Source organism: Podarcis filfolensis (genome assembly GCF_964270895.1).
Source record: "Podarcis filfolensis genome assembly, chromosome: 8".
Classification (NCBI taxonomy): Eukaryota; Metazoa; Chordata; class Lepidosauria; order Squamata; family Lacertidae; genus Podarcis; species Podarcis filfolensis.
The window spans coordinates 28776166-28803940 of record NC_139611.1 but is presented as its reverse complement, the minus strand read 5'-3'; the positions used below and the strand labels follow the sequence as shown (position 1 = coordinate 28803940).

The 27775-nt window shown below is 48.9% G+C and overlaps 1 protein-coding gene across 3 annotated transcripts in view; it reads left to right on the top strand.

Annotated features, from left to right (window-relative positions):
• Nucleotides 1-27775, top strand: part of STARD8 (StAR related lipid transfer domain containing 8) — a 67493-nt gene that overhangs the window by 36425 nt on the left and 3293 nt on the right. For all 3 annotated transcript variants that reach the window (XM_083629067.1, XM_083629066.1, XM_083629068.1), the window contains 11 exons: nt 11161-11232; nt 14248-14329; nt 16152-16215; nt 17202-18475; nt 19451-19624; nt 21002-21161; nt 22920-23118; nt 24113-24323; nt 25088-25202; nt 26498-26722; nt 26895-27112. In XM_083629067.1, coding sequence (XP_083485193.1) covers nt 11161-11232; nt 14248-14329; nt 16152-16215; nt 17202-18475; nt 19451-19624; nt 21002-21161; nt 22920-23118; nt 24113-24323; nt 25088-25202; nt 26498-26722; nt 26895-27112 — 2794 coding nt within the window. The remainder of the gene's footprint in view (nt 1-11160; nt 11233-14247; nt 14330-16151; nt 16216-17201; nt 18476-19450; nt 19625-21001; nt 21162-22919; nt 23119-24112; nt 24324-25087; nt 25203-26497; nt 26723-26894; nt 27113-27775) is intronic.

Here is a 27775-nt window from a genome sequence, read left to right as displayed (position 1 = left end):
AAGTTGAGGGACCATCTGTCAGTGATTCTTTAAGTTGTGGTTCTTCCATTGCAGGGGGTTGGACTAGATGACTCTCAGAGTCCCTTCAAATTCTACATTTTAATTTTTCTACGATTATTCACAGGAGACTTTTAAACAGAAGTCATCTAGTCCAAGCCCCTGCAATGCTGCAACCACAGCTATAGAAACCCAACTTCCTTTTAAAAACCTCCAGCGAAAGAGAGTCCACCTCCATAATAATATTGACTAGTCAGATAATGATGGTCTAAATATTGCCAGGTTTCTTGTGGTGCATTCTGGGTAAGAGAAAGGTTACAGAACAAGCCGAGTGTGATGGGAGTTCCAGTCCGGATATGTCTTCACCCGATTTCATATTTTTTCTTCAAAAATTCCTCTGTTCACTTGTTCAACTTTGGTTTTGATAAGAAGCCATTTCCTCCCTTATTCATATTCCTGCATTGCAGAAGGTTGGACTAGATGAGCCTTGGGGCTCTAAGATTCTTTTTTGGTGACTTCCTGAAGAAAGAAAGGGGAACCTTCAAAGCAGAATCTTGCTTCTGACAAGGTGGCCAGCAGCTGTCGATCTTCAGATTTGGCACAGCCTTTCCACATGGTTACCTGACCAGAAGCAGCCTCTCATTCATGTGAGCCTGAAAATCCCACTTAAGTTGGGGTTATGCGGTGGGTGAGCATCTCACTAAACAACCATAGGAATTTGGTGCTTAACCTCTGGAGCTTAACCTCTGAAAGCAGTGACCCTGTTGCCAACTCCTACGGAAAAGGGATTAAAAACTTTCTCTAGAGTCAACTGAACTTCGTGTCACGATGGGGGAAGGCAAAGGAAGCTGGTATTGCAGTCTCTCCACCCCTCCCTGCTTTTTCCCACCCCCTTTGGGGATTTTTTTAGTTTATTAGCTTATTTAGTTTATTAGCTTAGTTTATTATTAATTAGTTTAATATTAGTTTATTAGCTTATTTATTAGCTTATTCAAGATGCCTATTCCACCTGTCCCACTGGTACTGTGAGTTTGGGCAAATTAACTGGGATTTCCTCCTTGTTGATGTTGTTGCCATCATCATAAAGTTGTTTGTTAGCAGTGGGCAATCGTTTTCCCCAGCTTAGCAAGATGGGCCTCTTGGGCCAAATGTCACAGGTGAGCAAATCTGGCGACCTGTCCATCACCTGACATCACAAGGTTAGCAGATGACTCAGTGTCTGGAAGTCCTGAAGCACCAAATCTGAAGGGATGGAGGGAGGTTGGTTAAATCCTCCTGTGTTGGCTGCATTGACCGGGCAGTGTCAACTAGGTATGGTTTGGGGGAAGTAACCTCGCAGGCTAAACTGGAGGGCCAAGACTGGACCACAGGTTAGATGTGGCTCACCCCTCTTCTAGTGTAATTGCTAGAAATTGAAGGCATGTTCAGGCATTCACCTAAGCACCAGTCTTTCTGTGTTGTTCAGGGAAGGTCTGCGGAGGGTTTTTACCCTTCGTCAGGTGCTAGTAAACAAACGTATGAGACACAGGAATCTAAGTATTGGGTACAACAGTGTTTCCCAAGCTTGGGTCTCCAGCTGTTTTTGGACTACAACTCCCATCATCCCTAGCTAGCAGGACCAGTGGTCAGGGATGATGGGAACTGTCCAATTTACAGCAGGACTGTAAGCTAAAACTGCCACGTTTTGCGGGGGGCATGCAGTATGAATGAATGGTAAAGTGCCTTAACTTTCCCCTTAAATAGAAGCTTATAAATTTCAGAACAGGAATTGTGCCTTTTACGTTCGAAAAGGGAATGAAATAAGGGCGTTCTCTCTTTTCCTCTTCCATCATCACTCCAAGTATTTTTATACCTCTCATTGCAGAGGGTTGGGCTAGGTGTCCCTTAGGGTGTCCGTTCCAACCCTACAATTCTTTGATCCTTTTTGGCATGTCCAGTGTTTATAAGCTTGATTTTGTAAATGACACACATCCCTGTCCTCCAATTGGCTGGGTCTGGGTTGGAGAGGACGAGATACTTTCTCTGGGTGCCCCTCGTAGCAAAATGCTGCAACGCACAGACAAGCCCAGAACCTATTAGGAGATCCATGCATACCAGTAAAATTCCTCCAGCTTTATCATGTTTGCACAACACCATTTTGTGGTGTTTTCAGGATTGCCCAACTCTTCTCCGCACCGAAGAAAGGTGGGGAGGAGAGATTGTCTGTTGCCTTTAAGGGCAATTTCTGAATGGGAGATCTAAGCACAATAGTCACCCCTTGGAAAACTCTGGATTTTCATTTCCCTTTTGCTAAAGGATGCACCCCCCTCACAAGATTGCCACCTTTCATCCCTCAGGAGGGCTCCTCTGCCTTTTTGCAGCTATGTCCCATGTGCTGTGGATTCCTAGGCAAAACCCAAGCAGTCTAGGAAATGAGCTGAAACTCGGCTGCATTTCCTTCCTTCTTTCTCATCCTAGCTTTCATGCTTCCTGCTGTTTGACCTGTTCATCGGTTATCTTAGCTAGTTATAAACATTGCACATTGAAAAGATATGTGTCTTATTGTGAATATCAGTGCTTATAAAACCTGAACAGAGGGAAACTGCACTGTCTTTTTTTTTAAAGGCACAATCTCTCTCTTTTCACCCCTCTTCAAAAACAATGGAAGCAAAACAAGCTTCCTGCTCTGGGAATTTTGCTTTTTACCCTTCTGTAAATTCTAACCAATGGATTAAGTTAGCTAAATCTCATCTGGTGAAGCGAGGTCGGGTTGCAGCCCGACGTGATTTCCTTTCTAGCCAGTGGAAATATTTGTAGGACCACCAACAGAGCCCCCACTTTCAGGAAGAGGCCAGGAAGGTGGAGGCAGCCCAGTCAAAGGAGGGGATGGGTTCCTTTCAGGAGGTCAGGCGTTCTGCCGGCCCTTCGTGGCATTTGGCTGCTTCTTGCTGTGTTCAAAGAACTTTGGACCTGCTCAGAGACACACACTGCCTGTGCGGATAACATTTCTGAAAAATCTGGCAACCTTAGCCTCCTATCCAGTGTAGCGGAAAGAGGTCCACATCAATGGAAGATAAATAAGGATTAAAATCTCTGAGGGGAGAGATTGCAGTTGAGGAATAAGCTATCGGTTAAGGGGCGTTTGGCCTTTCTGCAGAAGCAGCAAACCTTTGTTTCTTCCCCTCTTTTGGTAAAAGCTGGTCTGAATCATGCTTTGTGGGGGAAAGTGGGGAATTCTTAGGTGGCAAATTGCCATGCCAGGTTGTGTATTGCTCCTCAGTTTCAGGGCTTATCCTCACTTGCCTTTCCTCAGATCTTTCCAGGAACAGGCTGCGCTCCATTTCCAAGCATCCCTTTCCTTTTCCCTCTGGAGCATCCCTCCCCCCGCCATCCTGCTCTTTAAAGCTCAATTGGAACAAACAGCAATCAGAGACCTGCCAAAGCTACTTGGTGACTTGGAGGGCCACAGAGAGACCCTAGGCAGCTCGCTGGCCAGTCTCCTTCTATCCAGACAGCCCCTGACTGTCAGTTCAGCAATGCTGCCTGAGGCCAATCGCTCTCTGCATCCTGTTTTGAAATCTTCCCTGCATTCCTGCCAAGGATACGCCTGTGTACAAAGGACGGCTCTTTTCTCTGTTTGGGACCCCATGACATGCTTCAGAAACCATTTCTGACAGGCCTGTTTGTCACCGTGCGGGTGGAGAGGAGGTCACGGGTATTTTCTCCTGGCATTGCAGCTGCTTAACAGTCTTAAGGACGGAGAGGGTTTGGCACTAGCTGCCTCTCTGTTGTTGTTGTTGTTGTTGTTGTCGTCGGCATCCTTCCTCCTACAGACCTCATTTCCACACTTTCTTCATCTGGTAAGGGCATTTTATGTCATAGAATCACAGAATTGTAGAGTCGGAGGGGTCCCCCAAGAGACATCAAGAGTCATCACAACTAAAGAATCCCTGACAGATGCCCATCCAGCCTCTGAGGAAGTCCGTTCCACTGTCGAGCAGCTCTTACCGTCAGAAAGTTCTTCCTGATGTTTAATGGGAATCTCCTTTCTTGCAATTCAAATCCATTGGTTTGGGTCCTCTTCTCTGGAGCAGCAGAAAACAAGCTTCCTTCCACCTTCCACGTGAAAGCCATATTTGAAGGTGGCTCTTATCACCTCTCAGTCTCCTCTGGAGATGCCGGGCAAATTTCCACCCATGGGGACTGTTAGCTCGCAGAGGGGAACTCCCAGGTTGTCCTGGAGTCATAGAATGGCAGTGTAGGAAGGTAACCCAGAGGTTATACAGTCCAACCCCCGGCAAGACAGGCCGCTCCATTGTCAAGAGAGTGCCTAAGGCCACTGAGAGACTCTTGCTGCTGAGGCAAGATGGAAACTTTCCCTCTTTGCTGTGTTTGCTGTTACCAGCTCTCCCTAGCCTTCCTTGGATGAAGCAGGGCTTGCACCTGAGTTAACACACACGAGTCTGGGCTCTAAATCTGCTCTTTTGGGTCCTTGCAATGCCTTCCATACACATTCCGTCCCTCTCTTCTGAATCCCTCTGCTCTTACATATTTGCAGAGGAGAGTTGTTTCAGGATCCTGAGCTTTCCTCAAATTCTGGGTGACTGGAATTCCTCCAGGGAGACAACCACCCTCCCATTTCACGGAAAACAACATTGCGGCTTCATCTTCTGGCGCCATGGGAGCCCTGAGCAACAGGAAGGTCCACCCAGGAGCGAGTGGGAAGGACGCTTTTCCTGTGGAGAGCTGGGTTGAACACCAAAAGTGGGGAGGAGGAGGATGGGACCCCAAGGAGCTGAAACACCCACTCCGTCCCTCTGCAAAGAAAAAGGTGCCTTTCAGGTACCAAAGCAGGGAAGAATCTTGGCTTTGAAAACATTGAGGACCAGGACAAATTCTGCATTGGCAGGTGAAACCCAGGCTATTCTCAGGGAGCATCTTAGAAGGAAGGAGACCCACCTGTCAGGGATTCTTTCGCCTTGATTCCTGCATTGCAGGGGCTTGCACTAGATCACCTTTGGGATCCCTCCCAACGCTACAGTTCTATGAGAGGAATCCAGTTTGGTCTGGGTTTCTTTGATTTTTAAAAGAAAATCGACTCCGTTTGCACCTCCCAGATGAATACACAGATCGGAAGAGAATTACCCTACAGATATTGCACTTCTCCAAAGTGGGTGGTGACAGGTCTCAACTCAAAAAACATACCCAAATGTGTAAAATGAAGCACATTTAGAAATGCCTGCATGGAGATGAAATACACAAGTTAATTTTTCATACTTTTTTTTTTAAGATGCAAATTAATGTGGAAACAGGGACTTGTCAGTAAACACAGGCAGTATTTTGAGACAGTTGGGGAAAAACCACCAGTCCAAACCACAGGACCCACGTGCTGCTTGCGTGATGTTTTCCATACCAGCAGTGGATCTGGATGTTTGGCTGCAATGGATGCTTGTAGGTTGCTGAGAGTCTGCTGGCCAGTTTAGAATAATTGAATTGTAGAGTTGGAAGGGCCCCCAAGGGCTCATCTAGTCCAACCTCCTGCAATGCAGGAATCGAAGAGTATTTAACCAGTATGGAACTTATTGGTTCGACCAGTTAAAGTCTATTCTGTTGGGTCAACAGCGCTGGGGCACCAGGTTGTGCAGAGCCCCAACTAAAGGCCTTTGGTCTCTGCATTCTTTGTTAGGTACTGAAGTTCTCACCCTGGGCTATCACCCTGTAGATAGTTTTCACTCAGGTCCACATATGCAAATAAGGAATTGAAAGTGGTGTTCAGTGATTGGATAGTTACAGAAAGTTGTTACTGTTGCGTTGTGCTGGAGCTCTATATAAGCAGGCTGGCTGACCCCTTCAGTTCAGTTCTGTTCTGGCCTGTGAATAAACAGGAGCTGTTTGAAGAATCGCTGTGTCGTCTGATATGTTCACCTACAACTTAACATTCTTCACCTGGCAAACGCTCCAAATGACAGGAAAGGAGATTCTGACTAAACATCAGGAGGAGCTTTCTAACAGTAAGAGCTGTTTGACAGTGGAGTGGACTCCCTCTGGAGTTGGTGGGCTCTATTTCCTTGGCGGTTTTCAAGCAGGAGTTGGATGGATGCTTCAGCAGTGCTTCCTGCAGTGCTGCGGGTTGGACTGTTCTATGGTCCTGCGATTCTGTGATGCTATGGGGTGATGGCTGTTCTGCTTCTGGGCACAATGCGAAGTGATGGTTCTTTTACACACCATGGGAGGAAGGCCTGAAAGCTAAACTGCCATAAACATCGTTGTGGTTTCTTCATTTCACGGGGCTTGACTCGATGACTCTTGGGCGTGCCTTCCCCCTCTCTGATCCTGCGATTCATTGGAGGCTTTTAAACAGAAGTTGGGTGGCCAGTTCCCAGAGATTGATTGTCATTCCTGCATTGCAGGCGGGTTGGGCTGGATGACCCTTGGGGTCCCTTCCAACAGTACAATTCTATGGTTCTGCGACTCCAGCCTGGACCAAATCATGGGAGCTAATAATTCCAAAACCGACAGTCGAGGTTCATCCAGCTGCTCAAAGCAGCCTCAGCCTGGTCCCTGGGGGTGGGATCCTGTGATCCGAGTGGAATTGCTGGTGGGCTTGCTTAGAAGCCAGCATCTTTTGTTTGGGACCCAGGCAGCTGCTTTAACGGACAGCCTTCCACCTGCAGACTGACCCCCGAGAGAGGGAGGGAGGGTGTCTTCCTTTTCTATGCTCTCCATAACATCCAGAACGCTGTTGCTGTCTTGCATTGCGATTCCGTGAGATCATATTTGGCGCATGCTGTTCGCTCTTCCTGTGTGGGTGGAAGTTCCAGGCAGAATCCTTGGTTTGCTGGCGCTGAGGCCCAGGGCAGGACAGCACTGCCGATGGATAAATGCTGCAGTCATGTGGGCAGGATGGGACGGTCCGGACAGTTCCCAAGCCTTGCAGAGAGACGTCCTCCTGAGTGTGGCCTCTTCCATCCTCCTCGAGGCCTTTTATTTGTTGAACATGCCTATCTGCTAGGCACAAATGGCTGTGCTCTGCTACCCACAGTTGGAGGGAGCAGTGCTTCTGAATCACAGTTGCTGGAAACCGCAAGAGGGCAGAGCGGCTCTTGAACTCGAACTTCCCACAGGCATCTGATTGGGCTAACTGAGAACAGGATGCTGGACTAGATGGGCCTGATCCTGCAGGGCTCTTTTTATGTTTCACTAATAGGTCGCAAGTTGTTTGCCGTGGCAAAGCCAGATGGGTAAACTTAAGTTGTAGGGTCCTAGAATTGTAGAGGGGGGTGGGGGGCAGATGAGTGGGGGGGGGCAAGCACACTGGGGCTGCCTTGTCACCAGGCCATGGCATGTTGTGTGGTTGAGCAGTAACATCTGAGTTGTGTCTCCATGCCTCCTTGCATCTGCTCAGCTGAGTGCTTTGTCAAGTTTTTCTAAATGCCCAGCTTGACCATGGCGTAGGCGGGCCTTGTTCTTGTGTCTTTATTTGTTTTAAATAGTAAAATAGGCAGTCCTGTTCAATTTGTAAAATAAGGGGGAGGGGAGGGAAAGTTAGAACTGTAGAGTTGCAAGGGACCCCTGAGGGTGATATAGTTCAACCCGCCCCCCCAGCAGTGCAGGAATCACAAATTTGAAAACATTACTGCTTACCCAGGTATTGGTTAGGTGCCTGTCAAGCTACAGTGGTACCTCAGGTTAAGAACTTAATTAGTTCTGGAGGTCCGTTCTTAACCTGTAACTTAAACTGAGGTACTACTTTAGCTAATGGGGCCTCCTGCTGCCATCACGCCGCCGCCGTGCAATTTCTGTTCTCATCCTGTAGCAAAGTTCTTAACCCGAGGTACTATTTCTGGGTTAGCGGAGTCTGTATCCTGAAGCGTCTGTAACCCAAGGTACCACTGTACTCTGTTTTACTTCAGTACAACCTCAGTTCAAAGCATTTGACAATGGAAACTAATATGTTTAAAAAATATATACGCAATAAATGCAGAAGTCACAACTGAAGCATCCATGACAGATGGCCATCCACCCTCTGCTTAAAACCCCCCAACTGATCCTTCCTAGTCTTTTGCCTGGGAAACATATGTGTGCCTAGTTTTTGGGGTATCCTCTTTTTGCAGTCTTTCCCCCACTGCCTTGTTGTTGGGATCAGTGGTGTGCCAGGCGAGGCTTTTTGGATTACATTGAGGCTAGAAGTTAAGACCCAGTGAGCAAGTTTTACTAGAATTACCAACCTCCCTCTCTGGGAAAATTATTTGATGCATATCCTACTTCCTCACAATTGTGTTCATGGAATTCTTGAGCTACGGTCCCTGCATTGCAAGGGGTTGGACTAGATGACCCTCGGGTGTGTGTGTGTGTGTGTGTGTGTGTGTGTGTTGCAAAACAGCTTTCAGGCAAATGCAGTACTGTATCAATTCCAGACAGTTTTGCAACAATATCACAATCTTTGCTTAACGATATTGTATAAGCAAACTTTTTATTAAAAACAACGATATTGTATAAGCAAACTTTTTATTAAAAACAACAACCACCAAAAACACAAGACTTACTAGCAACATATTGAAGTAGCTGTGACAATGTGATCAAATGCAAACAACAATACAACAAGCATGGAGACCCGCAACCCAATATGCAGATGGGAACTAAATGCAGAGAATTGCTCCCTTGATGACAGCTTGTCTATGTGAGGCTCCCCCTGCAGTTGATTCATGAGCTGTGGTTAGTAGAGGATGCTGCAGCACAATTAGTGACAGGAGGGAGGCCTTGGCGGCACAAACCACCTGTGCTCAGGGATCTACAACGGTTGCCGATTTGCTTCTGGGCCAAGTTCAAGGTGTTACTGCTAAAACCCTGAACAACTTAGGATCAGTTTAACCGCACGATCACTGTACAACCACTCAACCGCTTTGATCAGCAGAATTGGTGCTGTGACAGCTGCCACATGATCCCCGTTCCACACTTGCAGTTCCTCGATCTTTTAGTGTAGCGGCACCTAAACTTCGGAACTCCCTGCCTATTGATGCCAGGCAGGTGCCTTTTCTGTACTCTTTTCGCCACCTGCTAAAAATATTTTTGTTTAGGCAAGACTACCAAGATGTTTAGATAGCTTGTGTGAGTTTTAATCTGTTTTTAGTCTGTTGTTATTTCAAGAGTCTGAAATTATTGTTGGCAACACTTCTAATTGATAATTTGATTTTTTTATCTATTTTTGTAAATTGCTTTGAGTGGTTTTTTTGTTTTTTGTAGTTGCAGCGGTAACTCAGAAGGACAATTAAATGGCATTTTGGAACATGTTTACATCAGAATTCCCATACATACATCCATTCAGTTTGTTTTGTTCTAATATTGTACAGGATTAATAACATTTGCTGGAATCTCAGTACTGCCTTGCAGGGGGTTGGACTAGATGGTCCTTTTTTGGGGGGGTCCCTTCCAATGCAACAAATTATACAATTCCTTGAACAGTTTGCTTTGTGATGGGGGAAAGGGTCCGAATTCTGGAGGGTTCCTGTAATTCCTTCGGAGATAACAGATCTCTTGCTGTTTCTTGGCTTGGACCACTTTTTGATGCTGATGTCCAGAGAGGCATTTTTCACTTGCCCCACCCTGCACTAGAATGCTTTGATTTTTTAACTTATTTTTTTATTTGCGTGTGCAGCCATGGTACGAAAACAAACCCTGTTCTGACCGGCCAAAGGAAAGGCAGATTTCTTCCTCCTTTCCTGCCCCCTCCCCCGTCCCTCATCCATTGCTTTGTGGAACAGCAGGAAGGAAGTTCACATTTCCATTGCTGATGTGAAGCAGAGTTCATCAGGATCCCAGGGCACGTCTAAGCAACACACCCTGTTTTCCTTGCTGCTCTGGAATGGCTGCCTGGCTCGCCTTGCAGAGATCCCAGCCTTGCCTCTCTCCAGAAGCCAGCAAGAGAGCTCTCACCTGGGTCAGCCAGCGTCTGCATGGATCCCAAGAGGCCATGCAGAGAGTTGATCAGGCCTGCAAAGCTTTCGCTGTTGTATCCTGGTGATCCGTCCACCTTCAGGGGTGATCATGAACTTCCAGGATGCTCTGAAAGGAATGACAGAAGCTCTTTTGTGGCTCCCTTGCTGACTTCTTCCCAATGCTCTTTGTGGATAACAGATCTCTTGCTGTTTTTTGCCTTGGTGAAAATGTGTGCTATGTATGGAGGGTGGTAGGCTGGTCCTTTGCAAATGGATGATATCTGTGTGGTGGAATTCAGTGGGTCAAGTCCTTGTTTTGTAAGTAAAAAGAGGAACTGATGTCCAAACATTGGGGGGAAATGAGGATGGCCAACTCTGTTCTCCAGGTAGTACTCAGTTTGTACAGATATCTTCCTGGGGTGTGAGGAACAGACTCCTAGACTCATAGAATGGTAGAGTTGGAATGGATCCCAAGGATCATCTAAGCCAACCCCCTGCTATACTGGAATCTCAGCTAAAGCATCCATGACAGAGGGTCATCCAACTTCTGCTTAAACACCTCCAAGGAATGAAAGTCCATCACCTTCCAAGGGGTTCCTTTTCACTGTCAAACAACTCTTACTGTCAGAAAGTTCTTCCTGATGTTTAATTGGAATCTCCTTCCTTGTAACATGGAGCAATTGGTTCCATCTTCCAGGTGACAGCCCTTCAGATATTTGAAGATGGCTATCATATAGCCTCTCTTTATCCTTTTATCCAGGCCAAACATCCCCAACTCCCTCAACTGTTCCTTATCCAAATCCTTGGTACCCAAACCCTTGATCATCTTGGTTGCCCTTCTTTGCACACCTCCCAGCTTGTCAGTATCCTTCTTAAACTGTGGTGCCCAGAACTGGACACAGGACTCCAGGTGGAGTCTGACCAAGACTACTATGACTTCCCTCAATCGAGACACTAGACTTCTGTTGATGCAGCCTAGAATTGCCCTCACAGAGCTGTGTTTCCCACAGAGCTTTAACAGTTGATTTCTCTTCTGAGGGAACTCTGGGAATCGCAGTTCTGTGAAGGGAATGGGGGTCTCCTGATAACTCTCAGCACCTTGAACAAACTACAGTTCCCACGGTGTTTTAGGGGGAAGCCACGATGGTTTAAAGTGGTATCGTAGTGTTTCAAATGTTTGGTTCCTTGTTTTTGCTGGAGACATCTGTCTGCAGCTCCTCCTCAGCTCTGTCCGTTTGCTCTCTTACAGAGGCTGAGGCTGCCAAGGCCTGTGACTGGCTGCGAGCGGCTGGCTTTCCTCAGTATGCCCAGCTCTACGAAGGTAAGAGAATCAGGACTGCATGCAACTCCTTTGGGATGAAGTGGGGAAGGGGAGGCCCAGCCTGACACCCATGAATATTCAGCCGCCGCCACCACTGTGACTGTGTGGTTGGCTGGTCCACCTCTCTTGCTGTGTTTACTTAAGATCCACCCTCCCTAGATGTCCAGGTGAGGTCCCTCCTCAGATGGCTGCCAGTCTCTGCCTTCCCCCAGTAAGATACTGTATTATGGAATCGCAGAATGGTAGAGTTGAGGAGGACCAGCCTAACCTGCTTCAGTGCAGGAATCACAGCTAAGGAATCCCGGACGGATGGTCATCCATCCTCTGTATGAAAACTTCAAGTGAAGGACAGTCCTCCACTATCCAAGGGGCGTCTGTTCCACTGTTGGGACAGCTCTTCCCCTCGGAAACCTCTTCCAAAGCTGCTGCAGCCACCACATTGGTCTCCATCTGAGACTGACTGGGGGGAGAAATGTAGGAAACCTCCCATTCTGGCTGTGTTTGTTTTGCTGCCCACCAGCCTGTGGAGCATGCAGCCACTTCATTTCAGAGGGGTTCTTTCCCTCTTCTTCTCTGGGACCACCCTAGTGCCCCCCCTTTAAACCCAGATGGGAGTTTTTAGGGGTTTGTCCATGTCTTCCACATCAACCCAAAAGACCAGCTGGGCTTCTGTTTTTCTCCTTCAGTGGACGTTTGGCCCCCACTGGCCCACAGAGACAGAACCTAGCAGTCCTCTTCTGAGAGGCTCCTGGTGGCCACAGGAGTTGGACTCCTGCCCCCTCCTTGACAAGATACCCTCTTGCTCACTTCCTGGCTGGTGTTGAGGAAGGTGCTTCTATCAAAGATAGGGGATCTTGGCCATCTTTTCACTGCCTCCTCAGGTATAAGGGGAGTTTTCAAGCATTTGGAGATTCTGGGCTCATTCACACTTCCTTTTGTGCTGTGTTTCTAGTGTCCAAGCTGTTTTTGTTGTTTTCCTGGCACTTTCCCTGGGAAAACCCACATTTTACAGCTGAAACGGAGCAAATGGCAGTCTGTGGAAAACCCGGTTGCCGTTTACTCCAATTCAGCAGTAAAACACAGGTTTTCTCAGGGAAAGTGCTGGGACAAAAAATAAAATAAAAATGCGCAGACCTGGAACCTCCAGACCTGTGCCTGGAGCGTGGAGGAAAAGTAAATATGCATGAGCCTTCTGATTGACAGCAAGAATCATAGAAGGGAAGACAGAGAGGTAACATGAGAGCCATCTTGAAATATCTGAAGGGCTGTCCCACGGGAGATGGAGCAAGCTTGTTTTCTGTTGCTCCAGGGAGCGGAAGCAGAACCAATGGTTTACAGTGACAAGGAAGGAGATTCCAACTAAACCTCAGGAATAACTTTCTGACAGGAAGAGCTCTTCCACAGCCACTTGGATTCTTCCTGTATGCCATATACTTTACAACGCAAACCATACACAGCACAGGGTCTCCAGGCTGACTTTTGTTTCCTGTCGGCACATGGCATGGGAGAGCCAAACAAAAGCCTGAGCTCTGCCTTAGCTGGAGGACAGGAGAGTTACGGGGCCAGGACAATCGGAGGAAGCCCCCAGCAGCAAAGCGCAGCCAGCCATTGTGCCGGTCAAATACCTCCCCTCCCATCACGTCCGCGCGAGACAAGACTGGCTGATAGTTTTACAGGCTGCCTCTTTGTGAGGGTGGGGTGCATATGGGTCTGTTTTTGTTTGGTTTTTAGAACTGGGGAGGGGGTGCATATGGGTCTGTTTTTGTTTGGTTTTTAGAACTGGGGAGGGGGTGCATATGGGTCTGTTTTTGTTTGGTTTTTAGAATTGGGCAGGTGCTTGAAGGCTTCTTTTGGGATGTGTGCATTTTCCTGATGAGATCAAGCTTTGTTTTGAAAACAAACAACCCACAATACTAGCCCTTCATGTCAGAATAACAGAAAAATAGGTTTTTAGACTTGGAAGGGACACCCAGGGTCATCTAGTTCAAGCCCCTGCAATGGGCGAACTTGAAAGCCATGGGGGGAAATCTGAGGGAAGACCTCTTGGCTGAAGAAAAGCAGGACCAAGTAGGGCTTCATGGGGTCTGAGATGCCCCACGTCACTCCCCAGCCCTCTCCAGTGGCTACTATTTCCTTTGGTCTTGCTCTGCATGCATTTATTTCTCAATTAAATAAAAGTTGCACACCTCTTAATGGCAAATAAGCGGTTTGCAAACAAAGGATTCGTTTAAATAACACACACACACACACACACACCAGCTTAAATTTGGGAGTTCATGAAGCCGCTAGTCTTCAGCACAAGTTGCTCTCTTATTCTGACACATGTCCTTTGGCAGCATTAAGGACTAGAAACTTGTTTTGCATTACATGAAAGCTGAGATTCGCAGGGTGCTGAATGCCAGTTTCTAAGCCGGTGTGGTAAAGTAAAGGTAAAGGGACCCCTGACCATTAGGTCCAGTCGTGACCCACTCTGGGGTTGCGGCGCTCATCTCGTTTTATTGGCCAAGGGAGCCGGTGTACAGCTTCCGGGTCATGTGGCCAGCATGACTAAGTCGCTTCTGGTGAACCAGAGCAGCGCACGGAAATGCAGTTTAACTTCCCGCTGGAGCCGTACCTATTTATCTACTTGCGCTTTGATGTGCTTTTGAACTGCTAGGTTGGCAGGAGCTGGGACTGAGCAATGGGAGCTCACCCCGTCGTGGGGATTCGAACCGCTGACCTTCCGATCGGCAAGTCCTAGGCTCTGTGGTTTAACCCACAGCGCCACCCGTGTCCCTCAGCCGGTGTGGTATGATTCCTAAATTGCAAAATGCTGCTTACAGAAAGTGAGAGCAGGCTGGTGAATTCAAGTTAGGATGGAGCCTAGAAGTGAGCACAGAGAGGGCATTTGGCAGGGCAGCAGAAATACGGGTGTCCCTTCTTCCGCCTCTGTGGACAACCGGCTTCTCCTCCAGCACCTTCAAGCAGCCGTCCATCTTCTCGATCAAACTCTTCTCTCCTCCTTCTCATCCTCAGAATCCCTCTTCCCTCTCGACATTGCCTCTGTGAAGAAGGACCACAGCTTCTTGGACCAGGATTCCCTCAAATCCCTCTGCAGGTTAAAATGAAAAAATAAAAATGGTCACTGTTGCCAATGGAAGAATATGGGGAAGCATGTTGTTGTGGTCAGAGGGTGGCACTGGAGAGGGTAGCTCAGCCAGGCCCAGGGGATGCGAAGGTCTGACCTTTCCTGGTCCTGTCAAGCAGCTGACTGTCAACTGGCTCAGTGAGGTGGGGAGGGGGATCCTGGGACCTGGCCTGTCCTCTCTGCCAAGCCCATTTTGGTCTGGGGAAATATTCTGTCCATTTGCTTGATGGGCAGACCGCTGCTTCTGGGGCTGATGAATCCAGAGCATCTTGCTGCTGAGTATACGGCTGGTTGGGTTTTTTGGGGTGCCAGCTCTGACACGCTGCCATGACTGGCATAAGCCCAGAGGGTGGAGATGCTACAGGATGCGAGCTTGACTGAGCTCTGGAAGTTGACGTCATAGATGAGGTCACGTACAGGAAACCTGGAGCCGTGGCTAAACTGAAGAGCCGTTCTTAAATGTGGCTCCCAAGTCTTCCTCTGAGTTGCCGGTGGTAAGAGCGGTTTGGCAGTAGAGCAGACTCCCTCGGAAGGTGCTGGACCCTCCTTCGCTGCAGTTTTTAAGCAGAGTTTGGATGGCCATCTTTCAGGGATTCTGTAGCAGTGATTCTCGCATTGCAGGGATCACCCTTGGGGTCTAATCCAACTTTACAATTCTGTGAAGTTATAGCTCTGTAGAAAAATTAGGGGACGAGTCACAGGGGGAGTTTGCTCCCTCAGATGCTTTTTTCCTCCTATGGCCCCCTTGTTTTGGGTCCTCCCCAAGCCTGCCACTCCTTCCCTCTTATGCTTCACTGACACCATTTGGGCAACATTAGGATTCCTGTGTTAACTTTAATCCACGTAAACCAGGTTCCTTGACGAGATTCTTGCCCTGCACGTAACGCCACAAATGGCTGTGCACTTTCACATTCCAAAACCTACCACAATGCTCCCCCTTTCAGTAAATTTATTATCAACTTCTCTAGCTTTTTAAAATTGTAATGGCTACTGCTGCTATTGCTACTATTTTAATCTGCCCCCTCCCCCGATTTGCTGCTGTCTCGTGTGGTTATTCTATTGTCAACGTTGTTCCGATGCTGTGGGCCTGTTTTAATTTTGACCAGGCAGCTCTTGGGCTTTGCCAAAATAAACAGCCCACCATCTCAAAATACAAATAAATCACACGTGTGCTAACCAGCTTGGGAAGTTGGGGGGGGGGGCTTTTCAGAGGCCTAAGGCCTGTCCCAATGCCCTTGACTGATACCTTTTAGCCTGGTAACCCCTTAGAAGGAATACATGGTTTCTGCATTGCAGAGTGTTGGTTTGGATGACCCTTGGGGATCCCTTCCAACTCGCATGATTCTGCGATCACTGTGTGTCTGTGTTGGGGGCCAGGCTTTAATCCCCTTGCCAGCTGGCTCCACACTCCAGGAACTTTCTGTTAGGGGGCAGGAGGCCGGGGGGGGGGGACATTTCTCTGGACTCGGGTCGCAGTTGCTGGCGTGAGATGAAAGTGACGCTCAGCCAGTCGCCGGCATGTTTGAGCAGCTGGAAGCGCCTCGCTGGGGCTGCTGAGCCACACATGTTGGTTGCTTGGTGCCCATAGTTCCCCCTCTATTGGCCTGAGCTGGCACCCCCACCCACAGCATCCCTGGAGAGAGCCGCGTGTGGTCACTTGATCCCCAGCTGTTTGTGGGACAAGTGACGGTGCCCCGAAACAAGAGCCGCTTGTTTTTAAATAGCCCGGCCGGCGGCAGCTGGGACGGGACGGCCGAGCCAGACAAAAGCCCCTCTCCTTTACTCCTTGCAGGAGACTCGTGACACTGAACTCGTGCGCCTCGATGAAGCTGGAGGTCCACTTTCAGCGGAAACAGGTAAGCCTGGGCCCTCGGATGGGGAGGCCGGGAAGGGCCCAGAGGAATCGAACCTGGACCCTGGGGAAGGAAGCTCAGGCAGACCTAGCACAGCAGAAAGCAGGTCTCAGTCAGGTTTTCTCCCTCCCTGCCACCCAAATGGATTTATTAAAGGTTTTTAAATGACACAGAACAGACCCTGTGGTTCCTGCATTGCAGGGGGTTGGACTAGATGACCCCCTGGCCCCTTCCAGCTTTTCTGAACATGCTACAGTCTAATTAGTATAGTCAGTGTGGTATAGGTATTAGAGTTGAGGACCTGGGAGAGGCTAGGGCTCAAATTCCTCATGTGGCCACAAAGCTCACAGGTTGACTTTGGAGGCCAGTCACTGCCTCTGGGCCTGGCCTTTCCCAAAGGGGTGTTGTGGGGCTCAAATGGGGAGGGAGAAGGACAACCAGTTTGTAGCGGTCAGAGTGTCAGACTAGCGACCTGGGAGACCACGCATGGTTGTTGTTGGGATTAATGAAGAGGAGAACCACATGCTCCTTGGAGAAAGCAATGGGTTAGAAAATTAAATTAAAATAAAATAAATCCCAGTAACTGAGGGATTAGGGATGTGGGTGGCGCTGTGGTCTAAACCACTGAGCCAAGGGCTTGCTGATCAGAAGGTCAGCGGTTCAAATCCCCTCGACGGGGTGAGCTCCCATTGTTCAGTCCCAGCTCCTGCCCACCTAGCAGTTCAAAAGCATGCCAAAAAGTGCAAGTAGATAAATAGGTACCGCTCTGGCGGGAAGGTAAACGGCGTTTCCGTGCGCTGCTCTGGTTCGCCAGAAGCGGCTTAGTCATGCTGGCCACATGACCAGGAAGCTGTCTGCGGACAAACGCCGGCTCCCTTGGCCAGTAAAGTGAGATGAGCGGCGCAACCCCAGAGTCATCCACAACTAGACCTAACGGTCAGGGGTCCCTTTACCTTTAACTGAGGGATTATTTCCTGTGCTTGCTTTAGAATGACGACTCGGGAGACGAGGACTTCTGTGCCATCAGCGATCGGTGGGCTTTCCAGAGAGACAGCCGTAGGTGGTCCCGAATCGGCTCCGACGATTTCCTCTCCCGCAGCCCGGAGGCAGCCTCCACCATGAGGAAGCTGCCCAGCCAGGAGAGCATCCTCACTGACCTGAGTGCTGAGCTGGAGGCCTCCTCTCTCCACAGTGACCCCAGCACAGGCGAGTGTCCTGCTCTCCCGGACCCGTCCTCCACCCAGGATTCTCCAACCTTGACCCTCTCCATCCCCAGCTTGGAGGACCCCTCGCCCACTGACCAGTCCCAGGACATGAGTGGGACCAGCAAGGGGGACGCCAGGAAACGCCGGACTCGGAGCTTCCTCAGGAGGATCGAGTCCCTCAGGAGGAAGGATAAGGAGAAGCTGGACTCTGCCAAAGCCCCAAAAGAGGATGGGGCAGATGCCGAGTCCTGGTGGAGCTCCTCTAAAGACCCAAGAAGCGGGGTGTCGCCTTCTTCCTGCGGTAGCAAAACGCTTCCGTCAAGAGGGCGCCGGGCCAACGGGGCCTTGGGCTCAGCTGGGGAGCAGCCCAAACATGGTAGCGTTTACCTGGAGGACTATGAGGCAGGCCGGGGCAAGGGCACCCCCTGGGATGCTGGCGGATTGGGCCACCACGACCTGTTCGAAAGGGACTATTTGGTCCACATCCCCAGAGACTACAAGCCGGGCACTTTCCCCAAGTCTCTCTCCATCGAAAGCCTGTGCCCGCTCGAGAGCGGGTGCTTGCCTGACTGGAAATCTAGAGGCCCGGCTTCAGGCCTCTCGCCAGGTGGGGTTGGGATGGGCAGCAGGACAGACGAGGCCTTGGAGTGCAGGCTGAGGCGGCCCTCGTGCGGCTCCACAGGCAGCTGCACCAGCCTCTATGACAATGTGCCCGAGTCCAGCAGTGCCACGGACGACCTGTTTGGCCTGGACAGGGACGTCATCTACGAAAACCTGGACGAGATCCTGGAGCACGTTTGGGGGCTGCAGAGGAAGGTGGAGCTGTGGTCCGAGGCCATCCAGCTGGACCCGGAGGGCGGAAGCATCGGTGGCGGGGAGGAGACGGACTCTGGAGGGGAGCCCGCCACCCCAAACTTTGAGGAGCGCTCCGTGTCGGACATTGGCACGTCGGCCAGCGACTTTGACAGCACAGCCAACTCCCTGAACGAGGCAGAGGACCTGGGAATGAGGGAGCGGAGAGACTCCGGGGTGGGCGCCTCCCTCACCAGGCCTTGCAGGTAGGGGGTCAAGGAATTGTTGAGGTGGGTGGGACCCCCAGGGTCATCCAGACCGACCCCCTGCAACTTGGTTAGACAGGAACCAGAAGATCACACCACGCTTCTATAGGAAAACAGTGCGGCAAACTGGATGTTTTGAGGAGAGCTAGGGTAGTAGAATCCTGGAATTGTTGGGTTGGAAGGGATCCCAAGGGTCATCTAGTCCAACCCCCTGCAAGGTGGGAATTGCAGCTCAAGAATCCCTGACAGGTGGCCATCCAACCTTGCAGTCAGGATGCTGGGAGGCACTTCCTTCTATTTCCTAGAATTTGTCCCTCTATTCCTCCCTCTTCCCACCCAACAATTGTGGATTCTACGATGCACCAGCCTTTGCCTTAACATGGCAGGGCCCTTATGGACCGGTACCATAGGTGGGTTGTGCATCAGTTTTGAAGATGGTTCCAGGCACCCTGTGGGAAAGCAATTACAGAAGCCAGCGAGTTCTCTTTAGTCAACTAAACCCATGGCGGGAAAATGTCCCAACTCAGATTGGAAGTTTGGTGCCCTCTAGCGAGCCGAAATGGAAATAGCACCCCTGTGAATTTTGGTACCACTTAGATGTCTGCATCTTTGTGATGGCACCCCCAAAAATATAACAGCTACAGTTTGCTATTTCTCCTTTGCTGCATCTTACCTTCAAAATCTTACCCTTTTCTTTTCATGAATTCATTTCTAAATTACGTGTCTGCTCTTTGTGGATGGAGGATTCGACTTTTTGCCTCCTGCACACTCCTAAGTTGAACTGGGAATGACCTGTGGGGTCTCTTCCAATTCTATGATTCAAATCGTGATGCTCTATTCTGCCTTGGTCAGACCCCACCTCTAGTCCTGTGCACCACGGTTGGAGCTGAGCTGAGGGTCTACTTTGAGTGGCAGGTGGCAAAGTTGCTTAAGGTTGAGATAAATCAGTGACATCTGTTCTTCCTCCCCACCCAGGAAGCTTCGCTGGCACAGCTTCCAGAACTCCCACCGACCCAGCCTGAACTCTGCTTCCTTGGAGATCAACCGCCAATCTGCCGCCCAGCTCAACCTCCTCCAAAAATGCTCCCTCCTTCGCCTCACAGCCATCATGGAGAAATACTCCGTCCCCCACAAGCAGAGCTGGTCATGGTGAGTCAGCAGAGAAATTCTGCCAAGGAATGTTGTGGTCTGAAATATCCATTAGAGTGGAGAAGGGAAAGGGAAAGGCAGGAGTATTTGGCCCCGGGCATAGGGGTTAGAATAGATGTCCCTTGGGGTACCTTCCAGCACTACAATTCTAGGATCCTGTATAGTATGTATATATCTTTAGTTGAATGGTATCCTTGGAGATGCCATTCAACTAAAGATATATACATACTATACAGGATCCTAGAATTGTAGTGCTGGAAGGTACCCCAAGGGTCCAAGGATGGGACGCAGGTGGCGCTGTGGGTTAAACCACAGAGCCTAGGACTTGCCGATCAGAAGGTCGGCGATTTGAATCCCCGCAACGGGGTGAGCTCCCATTGCTCAGTCCCTGCTCCTGCCAACCTAGCAGTTTGAAAGCACGTCAAAGTGCAAGTAGATAAATAGGTACCGCTCTGGCGGGAAGGTAAACGGTGTTTTCGTGTGCTGCTCTGGTTCACCAGAAGCAGCTTAGTCCTGCTGGTCACATGACCCGGAAGCTGTACGCCGGCTCCCTCGGCCAATACAGCGAGATGAGCGCCACAACCCCAGAATCGGTCATGACTGGACCTAACGGTCAGGGGTCCCTTTACCTTTACCTCCAAGGATGCTTCTTCAAGGGCATTGCCCTCATTGGGCTAAATAAATTGACACACCTCTGAAGCCTCTGTTATCCATTCTCTCTCTGCCATGTGCTACAGCCTTTATTACCTGGAGCACAAGGTGGAAGGAGCAGCATCTTACTCTGGGAAATAAGGCAGGAATGTGCTAATAAAAACTGCCACCTTCCAGGGATGCTTTAGCTCTGATTCCTGCATTGCAGGAAGTTGGACCAGATGAGCCTTGAGTCGGTGCCTTCCAACTGTATGAACAACAAAGCAGAGAGACCTGGGGACTCCCCCCCCCACTCCATCCTTCTGATGCGAAATTGCTGTATTCTTCCCTGCATTTGTTCAGTTTAACTGTTTTAGCCATAGGGTGGGGTTTTTTTGGGGGGGTGTGCCAGGGGAGAAGAAGAGCTGGGCCGAATCCTGTTCAGGCTGGGCAGGCAGCCCCTGGAGACACACATCCCCCCTCCTCTACTTTCCTTTGACAGAATGGGACAGGCATTCCCAGCAAGGGCCCACAATCCCTTTATTTATTTTTGTATAGTATTTTCATTGAATTGCTCCATACAGCCCAAATAACAAAACTTAAGGCTTCGCAAAACAAAACGTGTAAAAATGAAACCGAACTGAACCAAGGTCAGCAATGGGGTGCAAGAGAAAACGATAAAAGCTGGTTATCTGGATATTTGCAATTCCCTGTTGATTACTACCACCCCTTTCTTTCCTCCGGCAGGGCGGTCCCAAAGTTCATGAAGAGGAGCAAGACCCCCAACTACAGGGACAAGAGAGTCTTTGGGGTCCCACTACTCGTCCACGTCCAGAGGACTGGACAACCGCTGCCCCAGAGCATTCAGCAGGCAATGCGCTACATACGCAGCCAGTGTCTGGACCAGGTGAGGCAACCTCGGCAGGCTCAGTCAGGCTTTGCCTCGGCCACAGCCCCTCTGAAGTCTTGGGGTGCCAGCAACCTGCCCCTGTGGGGGTCTGGTCTCCCGCAGCAGCCTTCGCCAATGTTTTCTCCTCTGGCTGCCTCAGACGGCAACACCCGCCTGCTCCATCCAGCAGGGCTGTTAGAATCATAGAATTGTAGGGCTGGAAGGGACCCCGAGGGTAATCCATTCCTGCCTCCCGGAACTACAATTCCCAGAGTTCCCTGGGAAGAGCGATTGGCTGTTAAACCCCTCTGGGAAATGCAGCTCTGCCAGAATTATTATTTTTCAAAAAATAATAATTGGGGGCAGAAGTGAGAACACCATCCAATGATACACAGTTAAGGCCACATCTCTGGCAGGATAATGTAGTTATGGGGAGACAGTCTCTTTATAATGTCCTGGACTTGGAGCAAGAAGGTGCAGGGGGTTGTAGATCCATTTGGATTACTTGGACGCGGGTGGTGCTGTGGTCTAAACCACTTAGCCTCTTGGGCTTGCTGATCAGAAGGTCGGCGGTTCGAATCCCTGTGACAGGGTGAACTCCAGTTGCTTGGGCCCAGCTCCTGCCAACCTAGCAGTTCGAAAGCATGCCAAAAAGTGCAAGTAGATAAATAGGTACCGCTCTGGCAGGAAGATAAATGGCATTTCCATGCGCTGCTCTGGTTCGCCAGAAGCGGCTTAGTCATGCTGGACACATGACCTCGGCCAATAAAGCGGGATGAGCACCGCAACCCCAGAGTCTGGACTGGATCCAACGGTCAGGGGTCCCTTTACCTTTACTTAATACTGACATACTTGATTTAGATATGGAGATTTGTTGTGTTAGGTCCTAGATATCCCATTTATTTCATGGTGTTTGTGATGCTGCCTGACATGTCATAAAATTCTACTCAATATTGATCCAGAGTTCCAATGTATAGTTAGCAGAGTAAAAACTTATACATGTTGCCGGATTCCCAAAAAATAGACCAGAGGCAATTAATATTTCATCTAGCAGAGCTTTACTGCTACTGAAGGCAAATGAGAATAATGGTCACAAATCCAATACATTTAGGATTGGCACTGTCCATAAGAAATCCAGTTGCAGCAGACTTAACTTAAACTTACAATAACTTATAATAAGACTAAACCTTAACACTAAGCATACTATGTACAGAACACCACACCAGAAGGAAAAGAGATAGAAAGAGAAACTGAAACTCAGAGTCCTTCTGGCCTATTATTATCATCCGCATGACCTTGACAGAAAGAGATAAGAGAACTAGTTTAAGCCAGCTGTATTCAGCTTCTCTGAAGGAATAACCCAAACATCATGAACCTTCTGCTTGTTTCTTTCACACAGAGAAGCTTCCAGAACCCTCTTGAATTAATTAGAATAGGAAAGATCTCTACACATCAGATCAATACTTTCTGTACTAAGAAATGCAAACTGACATGACATTCCATTTTAAAAAGCACAATTTTTAAACTGGAGGCACCACAAATCAAACCTCCGCTGCAGAGTCCTGGTCTGGACGCTCTGTGGAAATGTCTGAGAATCACAGAACTGTAGGGCTAGAAGAGACCCCATGGGTCATCTAGCCCAACCCTCTGCAAAATCAGCTTGGCCAACGTTTGGACTCCACACAAGAGAAGCCCTCAGAGCTCTTTGGCTCAAGGGTACTTGCATTTTCCTTCATATGATCTTTCCCTCTCTCTTTCTCTGGGGTCTCCGAGCAGGTTGGCATTTTCCGTAAGTCCGGGGTCAAGTCCCGGATCCAGGCCCTGAGGCACATGAACGAAGCTTCCCCGGACCACGTGAGCTACGAGGGCCAGTCGGCCTACGACGTGGCCGACCTGCTCAAGCAGTACTTCCGTGACCTCCCTGAGCCCGTCTTCACCAGGAAGCTGATGGAGACATTTCTGCAGATTTACCAGTGTGAGTGGAGGTTCTGGTTTTGTTTTGTTTTTATGGCCTTACAGGCAGGGGAAGCAATGCAGGAGGGATTTGTTTATTTGTTTTATCTATACACCACCTTTGCCTCCAAAAGGTGATGTACATGGTTATCTTTTCTATGTTTTCAGCTTTCTGTATTTATCTGTGTTGTTTTAATTTGCGTAAGCCGCCTGGAGTCCCGGTCTGGGAAAAAGGAGGGATACAAACAAACAAACCGTAGTAGTAGTAAATAAACAATCCTTTTGGAGCATCCCAGCATGGCAGAAGAAGGCAGAAATTGCTTTGCGTATTTTCCAGGAGGTAAATCATAAGGTTGACATCCAGCTGAGAAGACGTGGGGCTGTCTCTAGCTGGGGTGTCTGAGTAAAATAATGCCAGGTGTCAGGGGCCAGTCTGGGAGGCTGTTTTTCGAAAATATTTTGACAAAAATACAAATCCAATATTTCCCAATAAATATGCATATTTTGACTTCCCCTACCATTTTTGCCATTTCTTATATTTTAAAATTTGTAACACTGCATTTCCTTCCTTATTCCAATTATTAAGTACTCCCTCGTTTTCCTTTAGCATTAATTTTAACTGGTTTAAGTTAATCCCGCTAATGAATTTATATGTGTACAATAACATTTCAAATAATCCACAAATTTCCCCCAGTCTTTGATAAAGTTTTTCCTCCACTTGGTTCCTTATTGTTCCCGTAAGTTTTGCCATTTTGGCATAGTCCATTAGTTTAGTCTGTCACTCCTCCTTGATTGGTACAGAATCTTCTTTCCATCTCTGAGCATAAATCTTCCCGGCTGTGGTCCAGTCTGGCAGGTTATTTGGCCCTCGATGACCAGAAACAGGACCAAGTGGGCCAAGGGAGCAAATCCAAGCACCACTGAAGGGCATAGGTGATCTGGGTTTTGGATTTTGGAATGGGGTTTGGGATCCAGCCCTGACATCCTCCTCTTCCTCCTCTTCCTCCTCCTCCCAGTTGTGCCAAAGGACCAGCGTCTGCCGACGGTGCAGGCAGCCATTGCACTGATGCCCGACGAGAACCGGGAGGTGCTGCAGACATTGCTCTACTTCCTGAGCGACGTGGCCTCTGCCCAGGAGAACCAGATGACAGCTGGGAACCTGGCGGTCTGCCTGGCCCCCTCTGTTTTCCACCTCAACGTCTCCAGGAAGGAGAGCACTTCTCCCAGGTGAGTCGGTGGGTACCACAAAGCCAGGCACTGCAGAGCTCTCTTCTCTCTTTGCTCTTACCTGTGGGCACCTGGCTGCGGGCATCACCTAAGGCAGGCTCAGCAGGTTGCAGGGTTCTGTGACACCTGAGGCCAGGAGGGACCCCCATAAAGGCTCTGTCTAAGAAACAAGGTCATCCTATGCAGTGGTGAGCCATGGTTCCTACATTGGAGGGGGTTGGGATGGATGACCCTTGGGTGTCCCTACAGTTCTGTGATTCTGCAAACTTTGCCCCCAGCTTCTTCCCACCCCCAGCATGTCCCCAGCATCTAGGCTCCCCATTGATTGTCACGCATCTAAGATGCACCGGCCTCCCTCCATGGAAGATCCTGCTGCTGGGAATTCTGGGTGGCCCTCTTGTGGCAAACAGAAAGGCTTTGGCTGATTCGTGGCAATCGTGCAAGAGTTTCATGCGCCGAAGTTTTTTTTAAAAAAAGAGGGGAAGGTTTTTCTTCGTCTTAGTCACCAGGTGGTTCAAAAACAGTACCTAAGAGGTTTTATTAAATAGGGTTGCCCTATTTCAAAAAGCAAAAATCCAGACACAAAGGTTTTTGAGCTTTTTTTGCTCAAAAATAAGTTTTGGAGGTATTTTTTAGGAAATTCGCCAAAAATGCAACACTTCCAACATGGGTTACCTTACGCCCATGTGCTGAATTGCCAAACATTGCTCTCAAAGCTCTTTCCCCTTATCTCCTGTCTTCTCTCCCCTCCTCACCCTGGTCAGGATGATTCACAAGCGAGCCACGATGGGCAAACCTGACCACAAGGACCTGAATGAAAACCTGGCCGCCACCCAAGGCCTCTCCCACATGATCACGGACTGCAAGAAACTATTTCAGGTACTGGCTCTCGGCTCAGGCTTTGTTGTTGTTGTCATTCCAACTTCTCAATTAGCACTTTTAAGAGGGTAACTGAAATTTGCATGATAAAGACTGACAGTGCACCCGCTTATAGCGGCTGGAATGACCATCCCTCCGTTTTGGAGAAACTTAGACAGGGTCAATCTTACTATTTGACACACTAAAGTGTGGGATGTTGTCCTGTCCTGTCCGGGCGGGGGGACGGACAACTAGCCAATAAGCTGAGAGTCCTTTGGGGGCCAGAGGGGAAAAAAGGACGGTTTTGTACTTGTTTGAGCTGACTTTATTTCATTCGTAAGCAAGGAGGAACATGGCCCAGGATCCCCTTTGGACTATGAACGAGTTTGGCTGTTATTGTGACCCAGGGCATTTGAATACTTAAATTGCTTTCCCTTGATATAATATTGTCCATGCTTTATAACCCTGTCTTGTTAGAACATTATGCCTGTTGCTATAAATAGTTCCTGTCTCTACTTTCCACGCACTCACATGCCTGTAGTATGTTTATTTTGGCTTTATTTTGTACATGTTTCTCGTTCGGCGGTAATTGTGTATGGACTATGTTTATTGTCATCAGATCCTGTTTGAATACACTGCATTTTGCAGAATTCTGTAGGACCTGTTTTTGGAAAATTAATAATAATAGTAATAGAAGTAGCAGTAGTAGTAATGCTATTTAAGAACACCAGAAGAGCCATGCTGGGTTAGGCCAGTGGCCCATCTGGCCCAGCATCCTGTTCTCACAGTGGCCAACCAGATGCCTGTGTGAAACCTGCATGCAGGATCTGAGCACAAGAGCACTCTGGAGCAAAATTTACCTGGCTCCCAAAATGCCCCAGAGCTGCTGCATTTCCTCTGATTAGATCAGCCCTCCATTCCCCTCCTTAGCTTCCTTTGCCCTATATGGGACAGATTGCGAGAAGTGAGGTTACAGGGAACCAGGCAGAGGGCCTTCTCGGTAGTGGCGCCCACCCTGTGGAACGCCCTCCCATCAGAAGTCAAAGAGATAAACAAATACCTGACATTCAGAAGACATCTGAAGGCAGCCCTGTTCAGGGAAGTTTTTAATGTGTGACATTTGAGTGTACAAATAAATTACATTTGGGGTACAAATAAATAATTATTATTATTATTATTATTATTATTATTATTATTATTATTATTATTTTCGGACAACCATTGCTCACCCAGCATGATTTCCCAGGGGATCCCTGTTTTTGCAGGGATCCGGTCTCTGCCCGCATCTGCTAAGAACCATGGCTTTGCCTTTCCAGATCCCCCAGGACGTGATGCTCCAGCTTTGCAACTCCTACTTGGCAGCGGACACCCAGCCTCTCTCCTTCTCTGAGCTCATGGGCCGGAGCCTGCAAGGGGAAGGCCGGGATTCCCGGATTGACTTGGAAGTCAGTATCCAAAGCCTGCTCAAGGAGTCCTTCGACCGCTTCAAGGGGTGGCTTGGCATGCCTGGACCCCTCAACACGGAGATCTCGTGCAAGAAGGTAAGAGGAGATGGGAAGCTGGACTCTCCTCCATTGCAAGAGGTGGAACCTGGAGTCCTTGAGCTGAGATTCCTGCCTTGCAGAGGGTTGGGCTGGATGACCCTCAGGGTCCCTTCAAGTGCCACAACTCCGTGATTCTACGGAATGACACCTTGCCTCCCTGTCTGCTCAGGTGGGGGACGTGCACCCCCTGCGCCTGTGGAAGGTGTCCACAGAAGTAGAGGCACCCCCTCAGGCGGTGCTTCAGCGGGTGCTCCGGGAACGGCGCCTGTGGGACGAAGACCTCCTGCAGGAGAAAGTGATGGAGGCCCTGGACCACAACACAGAGGTCTACCACTACGTGACGGACAGCATGGCGCCCCACCCCCGGCGAGACTTCCTCGTCCTCCGGTGAGAGCCAGGAAATATCAGTGCATCTCCCTTACCCCATCCAAGCGGCCGTTTGCTAGCCAGCATTGCTACCTCCGAACATTGAGGGAATCCTCTTTTAAAGCCATCTAGGTTAGCGGACATCCGTGCCTCCTGTAGGAGCAAGTTCCATAGTTTAACAATTGCGCTGTGCAAAGAAGTTTTTCTTTTTCTTTTCTCTAGCCTGAACTTTCCTACATTCAGCTTCATTGAATGTCCATGAGTTCTAGTGTTATGAGAAAGAGAGAGGGAGGAAAAAATTCTCTGTCCATTTCTGCATGCCACACCTACTTCTATAAACTCCTATCATGTCGCCTTTCGCTTGTGTTTCTTCTAAACTGAAAAGTCCCAACCTTTCCTCTTAGGGGATTTCCTCCACCCCCTTTGATCATTTTGGTTGCTCTTTTCTGAACCTTTTCCAACTCTGCAATATCCTTTTTACAAGAACATCTTTAATAAAAACGAATTTAAAAATGAAAAGGATATTGCAAAGTTGGAGAAGGTTCAGAAAAGAGCAACCGAAATGATCAAGGGGATGAGACAACCGGAACTGTACCCAGGATTCCAAATATGGTTCCACCATAGATGTATATAATGATATTGGCAGTTTTCTTTTCAGTTCCTATCCTAATGATCCACAGCCTG